Genomic DNA, 11,585 nt, shown 5'->3' on the forward strand with positions numbered 1-11,585 from the left:
GAAGAGCAGCAGACTTATTTCTTTGATTCCCAGCAGTTAAAGAGGTTGCCTCTATTCTGTTGTGCTGTTTCCTACGTTTTCCCTCATTGGTATTTCTGGTGTGCTGGGAAGTATACTCTGATTTTTGTGTATGTTCAGAGCTTGAAGTCTTGGAAGATGCAGCCTATCAAAGCTATAAAGAAACACGGTGCTCCTGGAACCTCTTTTGTACAGAGAGCGCTCCGGGCTATGTTTCTATTGCAGTATTAGAACCAAATACCCTTTTGTGGCTTTGACCTTTTACCTTTTTCTACTTGCAGACATAAAACCAGCCAACGTGTTTATAACAGCCACAGGGGTGGTGAAGCTGGGAGATCTTGGATTAGGCCGGTTTTTCAGCTCTAAAACCACTGCAGCACATTCCTTAGGTAAGACAGTACTTGTACAGTTGTCAGCTGTGATCTTCAAAAGGAGTGGGTCTGTCCTCTTACATGACAGAAGCCTGATTCCGTGGACACATGCTATGTTTTCTGTGATACGTATTTTAAACACTCTTCATATGAAATTAACAGGTATTTTTTGTTTTAAAACTGCACTTGATATTTTTTTCCGCAAGGTCTGGCTGGGTCAGTGCATGATTTACAGCAAATGTAACAAATGCAGCTTTTCCACTCTAAATGGCATGTTTGCCTGCACTCTGCCGCTGGAATTCAATGTTACTCCAGCACCATTTTTAGCAGATGCTGGTCAACAGCCTTCCCCCAAACAGGGGTTGTGACTGCGGCTGTCTGAGGTGAGAGAAGTGTTAAAAAGCCCTCACGGTTCATCGTCCCAAAAAGGGACATCACTTGAAACTCAGCTTAGGCTTTTGAGGACCACGTTTTCATATCTCAGGGTTGTTTTCCTGCTCTTCTGTTGGTGCAGCTAATTGTTCTTGCCAAAGCATAGTACCTTGCTTTTATTCTTATTGAATTGTACCCTGTTTCCAAAGTCTTCTACTTGCCATCACTCTGAATTTTTATTCTGTACTGTGCTGTGCTTTGGTTTATCCCAGCATCTTGTTACCCACAAAGGCAGTAGTGGCGCCACGGTCCACCCCGTGTCAATGCATGTGTTTAGAGCATCTGGATTCCCCTCTCCCTCATTTTTACCATTAACATTAATTACAAAGTAAATACAGTTCATTCTTTAAGTCTGACAGTATAAAGTATTTCATAATTGCATCTGTAACCTCCTGAGAGATGGTGATTTTCTGTTTTTATTAATGGGTCTCAATTTTTTGAGTCACAGAGGAACTTCTGTGTTACAGTAGTGAAGGAACTTTGGCTTTTAGCGCAGTATTTAAGCTCTTTTACATTTAGCTCTCAGAGTTGATTTTGGAACACACAATGTTTGTTTCATTATTTGTCTTTGTGCGATTTCTTCCACTGAGTGTGACTCTTGCTGGATGGTTTCTTATATGTGTACAAACTTAATATATAATTCTCGCCAGCAGCACTGGGGCTTCTCAGTGCACAAGACAGGAACATATATGCCTTATTTTGTGTGTGCTTAGAAAAAAAATAAGGCATTTCTGCAGTTTACTTTCATAAAATAGTAGGAGATTTCCCTTTGCATCAAAAGCTATCCCAGGTTATATACATGCTATACTTAATAGATTAAAATAAATCCTCTTCACAGAAAGTTACAATCACATCATCGGAACAGGAAAAAACATGATCATGTCTAATTATATGATCTTATCTAGTTTGACTGCTGCACTTATATTAATAAGAGTAAATTGGGGCTTGGAAACTGGCTGCACATGTAAGCCAAGCTTGTAACCTTTACCAGGGTTGCTCTCTCTTAATTGAGAAAGCTCGTGTAGGAAGAGTTAAGCCTCTTCTGTGTGAACCTTGCTCTTCCTCAAATCAACAGCATCCTGGAAACGGGCGAGTAAGATGCAAAACGCTCCAGGAATAGTAGTGAGGGATACCGGAGACAGTGTGGTGTGTTGTGGGAGGGATGGGCACACCACCATTTCCAGTGGTTCTTGTATTCAAGTAAAAACATTTTTACAATCAAAAAGGCACAGACTTAAAGCTTGCTTTTTTTTTTTTTTTTTTTTTTTGTAATTTGCCAGACATAAAGGTTTTTTAGCAGCGGGAATTCTACTGATCTTGGGTTTGGTTTAATTAAGACATTTGTTTAAGTAGCCGTGAGTGATGAACACCCTGCAAATGGGAGCGTGGTACCCAGGCTGCGATGCCGGGCACTTCCCGTAGTCGCGTTGCCCCGGCAACCGCCCTGAACCCTCATTTCTCTGGCTGCTGACCCATGAATTGAACGCGCAGCTTATGCAAATATATTCATCTAATTTTTTTTCTTTCTTTGTATTTGCTAGCATCAGACTGGCATAAAAGGGCATTAGGCAGTACCACGACCCGCCTGACAGGTGTACCACCGGGCTGCGGCAGCGTGGCCGCTGCTGTGTCAGGAATGGGAGCCGTAATTAGAGCCAGGAACAGAATGAACGTCAGCCGAATTACCAGGCAGCAGATCATATTTGTCAGGAAGGATTGCATACATAAAAATTAAGTGACAGTACATGCCGGGGTAATGAAAGAAAAATGAAAGATTTGCCTGTACACAGCTCGCGAGATGCAGGCGAGCGCCTTGCTCAGAGCAGCGGCGGGATGCCTGACCGGCGGCACAGCCCGTCGGGAGCATCGCCGGGGCTGCCGGCGACCGTGAGGCAGGGAAAGCCCCAGCCCCTGGAAAACCTCCGTGGGCAGACCTGTGAGAAGGGAACTGTGGGCACCTCCTGTCTCACTAAGTAGCAAGGCTGTGTGGGAAAGGCAGCGGTATTGCGGGATGGGCGATAAACCCCTGGAACCAGGCGCGGGCTGGAGGGTGAATTCCCCAGGTGGCACCTCCTCTGCTGCTTTCCCTTTTCCCTGCACCACTTGTGAGAGAACTTTTCCATAGGGGAGAGCTCTTTGTGCTCTCCCAGGAGCTTGAAGCTTTTCCAGAAAACGCCCCTGGTTTAAAGGTAATGAGCGCAGCGAAGGTGAATTGTACTACTACTTATTACACGCTGGTGGCTCACCGTCCCTCCTGCCCTGATGGGAGCCCCCCTGTAGCAGAAGCTTCAGGATTTAGTTTAATGGAGATGGAGTCACATATCACAGAAACTTAATTTTATTGGGGGGCACAGAAGGGAACAGCAGTGCAATTCAGCATGAAGTGAGGAAGAATGATTTTTTTTTTTTTTTTTTTACTATTTTCATGGAAAACTTTTACAGCCTTTTCTTTTGTAGTTTATAATGTGGGTGTTTTACTACATTCATAGTTTTTTTTTTTTCCTCCCTTTCTTTCTTTCTTTCATTTGTGCGGTTATTTTTTTCGCCAGCGGAGCCATACGATACCTGTTTGACAGGCTGTCTCACTACACAAAATGACTGCACTTAACCCAGGGCTTTGCACTCAGTAATAATGAGGTGACATCTGGATGCTGGAGTTGGGGTGTGTGACACTGTGCGGTTTGGGTTGATTTTATAGTACTGGTGTGTGATGTGCTTCCAGGTGTCACCTCTTTCATTCACGTTTAATAGGGGCTAGGAGTATTTTAATTGTCTGGGTTTACTGTTTGATTGTGTCCATTATTTATTTTGTTGATCTCTGACGTGGACATCCAGAGGATTATCTTGTCAGTTAAGACTATTCTAATATGCTTGTTAGAAAATTTAACTTGTTAGCTTTGCTATAAAACCTAATCAGTTATAAGACAAAAGTTATAAATAGCAGAGCATATTTGAAAACTGCATAGACTTTGGAAAACTGAACAGTAAGCTGGGAGATTTTGTTTTACTAGGAGCTGTAATAAATATAGAGAATTTCCGTTAATATTAAAATGGATCATTTTATTGTGAAATGGCATAATGCCCATTTTTAGCCAAATAAATTTTGCATTATCCAGAGCTTCTGATTGGCTTTACATTTTGAAGAACAAAGAGAAAAGAAAAGAAGAAAAGAAAAACCAGCCAAAACTAAAAAAACAATTTTACACAGAATGGTCTTGTTTTGGAGCAGATGATTTAGTATTTATTCTTGGACAAGAATAAACTTGGAGCAGATTTTCCTTTTGGGGGATGCATGTAAGTCATCAAAGCTTCCCAGTTTAGAACATGCAGATAGCCGCGGACTGGAGTACGTGGGGTGTGACACGTCCCTTCTGGTTTCGTGTTGGCTATGAGGGTGAACAGGGAGGAACTGCAGTCATGAGAAGAGCTCCTTTATAAATGGACTATTTGTCTTTTTTTTTCTTCTGCTTGTCAAGCCAGTTTGCCATCTGAAACAAAATCGCAGTGCTTCCAGGGGCCAGCAAGCAGTGCTTGTTAAGAAAAAATGGACACAAGAAATCCACTTAAAATTTCAACAGCCAATATTCTGTGCGTTTTGAGAAATTCTGGCATTTTGGTCTGTGCCTGTAGTATAGTATTTGTGGAAGAAAAGATTGCTGCACAGTTGCTGCAGGTGTATTGTACTACTGACGTGTAGAAAAAAAAAAAAAAACAACACAAAAAACCCCACCAAACAAAACAAACAAAAAACCTACAAAAGCTTTGGTAAGGTTGTGTGTGTAATTAAATACTAATAAGAAAAAAACAGAGAGCTTAGAGCAACAGGTCTTGTAGAAACAGCTGTGATATTATGCACAAAATATTTATTCTTTTTTTCTAAGAAAAGTAATTTTTTTTTTCTTTTCCCCGCCTTGAAACAATTCTAGGGGTACCTCACTGAGATTTGAAGGAATTTAAAGTATATTTTAGTGCCTTTGACCACTGTTTCACTTCAGCGAATTCCCAAAGGCTGAGCTAATTCCCAGATTCTCCTTCTGGGAAGAGACCTCAGCCTTCTTGTTGGAAATATACCCCAAGTGATGCCAACGTTTAGCAACAGACACCTGTGAACTAGACTATTTTTAAATAATGCTGTAATTTTTTCTTGGTAACTTACAAGCACGTCTGGAGAGATGAGAGAGGTGGGAGTTGTGGATTTTCATTTTCAAGTAGAATTGCTTCCCTGTGTTTGTACCACCAGATATTATTAAAACATCCTAAAATATTTTTCTCAACTGCATGTATTTTCATGGAATATGTAATAGTGTGTCTTACATGTTAGAGCTAAGCTAATCGTTCTGGAAATACTTTATTATTATTTTAAAAACTGGGTGTGTTTTTGTTACTCATGGATGGCATCTCAGGTTTTTGAGCATAGTTCTTTGCCTTTTTCATTTGTAATGAGCATGTTTCAAAAATCGCAAGTATTTCAAAACATTGCAAAGTTTGTTTTGACAGGAGTGGAACATCTCTAGAACGAAGGAATGCTTTAATCAGTATCACCCCTTTGAGGCCCACGTTGCGCTCTGATATCTCTAGGTTTGAAACTGGGAATACTCTGTAAAGATACAATAAAGGTCAGAATTTGTTAGGTTCTTTCATATTCAGAACTCTGTTCCCTGCTGTGAGAAAGCAAAGTGATAGATTCAGAAACACTGTTCAGCTCAGTATTAAAGATTAGCTGGAAGGTGCTGGTGAAGGCGGCACAATAAAAGCTTTCCTTATCACTTGTGCTTCTTGTACTTTGCAGCCAAATATGGCTCTGGAGTTTGATTAATTTCAAGAGATGTTTATTTTTTGTAGCATTTAAAAAAACCCAATGTACAGAGCCTATTAAAATATTTGGAAATATTCTGCACCGATTTCAGTCTGACGACAATCTGCCTAAAGCTGCGGGAGAGCGCTGCTGCAGGAGATGCGTCTGTGGTGCATTGAACACAGTGAATGAGACTCTTGATAGAGCCTCCTAAAAATATGAATCGGATTTTCTCTTGTTTCTGCCTCTGTGCAGCGAAGGATGAGTTTCACAGCAAGCATTGATCGCTGGCTGAACTGTATTTGCCCAGGGAGAAGCTCTGTATAGAAAATAATGGTCCTGTGTGTGACTGTACAAGTAACCCGGCCACTGTGACTTTCGCAACAACAAAACTCCTCTGGTTCAGGCTGGAAAACATTTTTAAAACGAGTGAGCGTGATCTTCCGTGTAGTGAAAGACTTGCCGAGTTCAGAGTCATGTCGTTCTTCACCTGGGTGTTTGTGTGGCAGATGTGGGAGTTCCGCTCGGAGTGCCCGTGCGCGCTGGTTGCTGGGCTTGCGCAGGTAGGGGGTTTAATTCAAACTCCGTATCAGAGGAAAGGAATTTGAATGTTATTTCTGGAATAACTTTGCTACCTTTGCGTGTGTGTTTTCCTGGTGAAACGAGACTCTGCTTTTGATCTAGCTCGGAATAATTGGCATTTCCCTGACTGGGGTGTTGCAGATATCTCCAAGCTGTTCCGGGCCGCGTTGGAGCTGTGCACACAGGCAGCGCAGGGGAGAGCAGGAGGAAACGTTCTGGGATCGCTGAAGGAGGCTGATACTGGAGTGAAGTGCTTCAGCTTTCAGGAATAGAATGGGAAGATGCTTACTTAGTCATAACCTTCTCTGCCGTTTTGTGACCTTTACAACTTTAAAGGCATTACTCCACCAGCTGGTGATTAATATTGAATCTGAACAATATTTTGTATTTCCAGCAGGGCAGATGCCAAAGAAAGTTTCTGATTAATAGCCTCCGATTAGACTATTCTTGTCAAATTGACTAATGTAATGCAATGGTGAGCGCTGGCTGATTGCACTGGAAGCCTTGTGCGGTTTTCTGGAAGATGCTCATTACGGGAGATTCCCACGTAATGTTGGACAGGCCATAAAGAGAATTGGGCTTGTCAGTCTTTTATCATGACAGTTATTTAAAAATTAATGCATCAGTTTTGAAACGCAGAGACCTGCTTGTTCGTACATTTGCTGACAACACTACAGTAATGATAGGTAAATGCGCAAGGTAGACTTCAGAAATTCAGCTCAGGCGTGGACTGCTCCACAGAGCCATTAATATAATGGAACAGACTAATGCGCAGAAAATCAAATGCGGACTATAGCGCGCTCGTCCGTACTATAAACCCTGTCATTCTGCTTTGATCGGAGGTCGTTTTAAGGCATTATCTGAAACGACAATTTTAGCCTACCCAGCAGACCCCTGCTAATGTGGAAGGCAAGGCCATAACTTTAGAGCCCCCACGTTGTTAATGCTGCGAGCTTGGCACGCGGTGACCTGGAATAACTGATCGCAAGAACAGCTACGGCTGGAGGCCGCCCCTGGCACCAGCATGCTGCGGCACGAAGACTTTGGGGGACAAGAGCGGGAGTGATCCGGGTGTTCCCTTCTGGCGGCTGCGTGCCGCTGGCCGCCTGTGCTCCGCGCCTGCGCTCGCCGGCGGCGAAGGGCCGGCAGCACGTCGGCTGCTTCAGCTGCTCCGGCAGACGGGAGACAGCCAGCGGCACTGAGGAGTTGAAGATGGGGAAGTACCTTATGCACTGGTGCTCAGTGGGGACTTCCGAACCGTCTTCAAGAGAACTTCACGTAATGACTCACCTTTTCTTCTGCAGCTGCATATTTTTAAGCAGGAAAATGAATCGGTGTTATTCCAACCCAAGTCAGTTCTTGTACAGAAATCTGGCAAACGGATGGGAATGACTCAAAGAGCTGTGCTGGCCATTGCGCGCATCTTGCATGCACATGGGAGGGATCCACGGGAAGCCTTGTTGGGTTCTTTGAGTCCTCTTTTGCTCTTGGTGTTCTGTGAAGTTACTCTGTACAGCCTGTTAGAAATTATTAACTACTAGCAGAACTCTGGCCTCGTCCATACCTAGAGGCCTTTCCCTGGCAATTCACACCAGCCGGATCTGGGCCAGTGTGGGTTTGGCATGCTCCTGGGCTGGGAGTGATACTGCTGAGCGTGGAAATATGATAATGTCCATGTGTTATTTTTCCTGTGTTGTAGTTTGTATAGAATTTGCAAAAATGTAATTTCTCATTAGGGTACTCTTCACATTGAAAGTGAAGTAATTTCTTATTTGAATGACCTGCAAGCACAAGCTGAGCTTATCATATAGGGCAGCTGATTACTGGGAGTCCTGGGGGACCAAATAAATGAGCCAGTCAGGGCAGTGGTCCCCTTTCTCGGTTACTTGTTCTGTTTTGGTAAGTAGAATTTTATGTATGTATTCCTGTAGCATTTTATGTTTCACACTGATGCCATAAGACTAATTTCACATTATATGCTGCATTTCTGAATAGCTCTCAGTAAAAATTGTTGAGATTCAGTAGACTCAAGGTTTGGGCATATAAGTGTGTGACAAAAATGCAGAATAAAGATGGAAGGTGTTGGTTGAGGGGGAGGGGGTTGTTGGTGTTGGTTTGAGGTAAGCTGCCTAGTTTTCACCCCAGAGAAAGAAAATGCCGTGCGTGTTTAAGGTGGAGTAGGTGGTGCAACGTGATCCCAGTTTACCCCACAGAAAACTTAAAGCTTCAGAGTGCAGATACGGTAGAGACTTTAGTAATGGGGTAAACTGGGAGGATCTGGTGCGTACGGCATCTGTACCTCCAGCAAGACATACATAAGGGGGGATATTGGGGGTGCTTTGGAGTGAATTGGGTAATTGCATGCTAGCGTTGGCAGTACTAATTTCAAATCAATGCTCAACCTAAGAGGAGGTTTTTGTATTCCTCCGATTTCCAGCGTCTGTTAGGATGCGGATGTACTGGGGAGGAGTACTGTCCGGCTCCTCACGTGCTGCCCCACATCCAGCTGTTCCTCTCTGTCTGTCCTGGTATATATACGTGGGCTTTTTGGGGCTGTAAATATCTTTTTGTCGTGCGAGGCCAGGCTTCGCTCGGTGCCAGTATCGAAGGGATCCTGGCCTGTGGTCAGGTTTGCTGGACGACAGAGGGATGCAGTTAAGATTGGGACTCACGCGTGCCCTTAGCACGGCGTGGTCTAAGCTAGAGGGACCCCAAAGTGATTTTGCTCAGTTACTGCACTGACGGCAGCAGCTTTGTGCTGGGTCAGCTCTGCACTCGGTGGGGCTGATTTTTGGTTTTCGGCAAGCTATTGCTTTCTGCCCCAGAACTCACTCGTTTCCTAGAGTGCGCGAACCCCTCCTTAGGAACGCTGGGGGAAGGTGGTGGCTCTTCTTCCCCCCACCTCCAACACCGTCTGTCATCTGCTTATTAGTGTTCCAGCTGTTGGCAGTCGGCATTTCAAATGGAGAAATTGTAAACTGAATGTTACAGGCAAATTAAACATTTGCCATCTTGTGAGGAAAGGTCCTTAATTAGGAGAAGGATGCACTGGAATGCCAAAAGCAAAAAAAAAAAAAAAAAAATTGACAGGGGCCGGGCAAGCAGGGGAAGTGGGAGAAAAGAGAGCATATAAAGTCCTTGGATGTTTTAATAAATGATGTATCTGAGGATTATTTGATGTACTTGAGACTGCCAGGATGTCTTGTATTTTCAGTACCACAACTGAAACTTATTTAGGATTTAAAAAAGAACCTTTTTGAGGTAAGGAATTTATTAATAATTTCCTGTAACTTCTGTCCAAAATGATGGAGTAAATTTCTTTTGATAAAATACAGACTTCTGGAAGTACATAGAAATCCCACAGCTTCTGACATGACTGCAAATCGGAGCAGTGTTTTAAAGTTCGGAATGATTATCTTGGTTCTTTCAGAAAGTTTTTGAATAGCTGTCTGATGCTGGGCTTCCATATCTCTGCTGCCGTCAGTGGTCTCCTGAACTCTTGAAAAGGGTCCCCCGTCACTTCTGCAGCCGCTCTGCCGTGCTGCTCGTGCGGTGTGTGTCCGGTGAACGCTCAGTTCATCCGCTGTCACGGGGTTCTTGTTTTAGCAGAGTACGTTCATGACATCTAACCTGCAGTCTCAGTGCCATTGAGTGAACCAAAGGAGGGCGATCCTTTACGATTGCTCTGTCCGTCTGTGACACTCTGAAGGTACTTGGAAGACTGGAAGGGGAAGAAAATGTTCTCCAATCTCAAAAATACAGAAGATGTTTTCAGTAATGTTCACCAGTCCTCTAGACCTGTATGTGATGACACATTTGGTTCTGTGCCTTTGAAACCATGATTTGTTTCCAAATTCTTGTGCCAGTCTCTTCTAATTAGCTATTCGTGCTAAACCTAATCCTTTAATGAAGTCAAACCTCTCTATATAATACAGGTTGCACAGTCACTTTTTAAGTCGATAACTCCTCGTTTGTTTGTTTATTTTTTACAGTGGGAACGCCATACTATATGTCCCCAGAAAGAATACATGAAAACGGCTATAACTTTAAATCTGATATCTGGTCTTTGGGCTGTTTATTGTATGAGGCAAGTATCTTCTAACTTTCTTTCCCAGGTTTGTCTTAACCACACAGTATACGGTACAGGAATTGAGTAGGTCAGACTTACTTTAGCTTAATTGTTGAGAAACCTTGTGAAAAGTTAACTCTTTTTGTGCTCATCATGTGCTTTTTGAGCATGAACAACAAAGGGATTGTGCCATACAGCACAGTACTCACGCAAAGTTAATTTAGTAGGTCAGAGTAGATGTTGAGGACGTAAACATAAACAAGGCAGCTTCTGCATGCATCCTTCCTGCTGGGAGCAGAGCTGTTATTAGGGCAGCATATTCGTAGTTTCTCCTGAATACTGCATTTGTTTTAAAAATAGCAAATTCATTTGAATGTAAACTACTGTTTTGTTAAATTGAATTCTGACCAATTGGAATATTTTAATTTTGGGAGCTTTCCATATAGAAAAATAGCAGTTTTATGTAATGTGAAATCAGTTTCCCTAACTTTACTAGACTAAAGCTGGAATTTTTTCTATCTGTATGTTGTCTTCTAGCCAAATGCACAGATACAACGCAGGCACACTTTGTGTGCACTACATGCTTAGTGTGCAGCTTTTCCTTAAAAGCTCTTACATGTATTTTGACAATAAGTGGTACTATTTTATAACAGTACTTTGCGTTTTGTAATTTCATTTTTACCAGGGATCAAAGGGTATTGAACAGTCTTGTACTCATTTGTAATCTAATCTTAATCTTTTTTAGATGTATGCATCTTTGCATTCAAGTGAAAGTGCACGTCAACGTTTAGAAAGCTTTTATCCCAGCCCAGAGAATTAAAAATCCCTGGGATAGTTAGTAATAAGAATATTGCTCACATCCTCTCTGGATAATAAATTACGTGAACTAGTGACATTTTGCTTCTCACTACAACTTCTCGTAACCGCATGGAATTGGAGAATAAACAGAAAAGTAGTTTATTTTGTGAGCACATCAAATGTGAAAGCTACTATAGACAAGCATGTACTTCAGCTGGTTGATTAAACAAACCTTTTAGGACAAGATGGTACAAAAGTAAATTTTCCCATAACATTGGTCTTCCCGGGAGGAGTTCAGTGCTTGTCATCACTGTTACGTACTCCGGGGAAGAACACTCGGAGAACACAACTAAAAGCTCGTTGCGCGCGGTAACGCGCTGTCCTTGGTGTGTTACCCAGCCCCGAGTCTCACAGTTCGATAGGTGCCGATTTACTGTTGGCGCAGTGTGAAAGTGCTGTGTGGTGTGTGCAGCTTCGGTGAGAGACTGGTGCTGGGAACTCAGGGAAATAAATGGATAAC

At 42.8% G+C, this 11,585-nt stretch overlaps 1 protein-coding gene across 1 annotated transcript in view; it reads left to right on the forward strand.

Moving 5' to 3' along the window:
• Positions 1 to 11,585, forward strand: part of NEK6 (NIMA-related kinase 6) — a 41,536-nt gene that overhangs the window by 20,264 nt on the left and 9,687 nt on the right. Inside the window, exons 6-7 of the mRNA XM_009892283.1 lie at positions 300 to 407; positions 10,191 to 10,285. Coding sequence (XP_009890585.1) covers positions 300 to 407; positions 10,191 to 10,285 — 203 coding nt within the window. The remainder of the gene's footprint in view (positions 1 to 299; positions 408 to 10,190; positions 10,286 to 11,585) is intronic.

Source organism: Charadrius vociferus, unplaced genomic scaffold (assembly GCF_000708025.1).
Source record: "Charadrius vociferus isolate BGI_N301 unplaced genomic scaffold, ASM70802v2 scaffold549, whole genome shotgun sequence".
Taxonomy (NCBI): Eukaryota; Metazoa; Chordata; class Aves; order Charadriiformes; family Charadriidae; genus Charadrius; species Charadrius vociferus.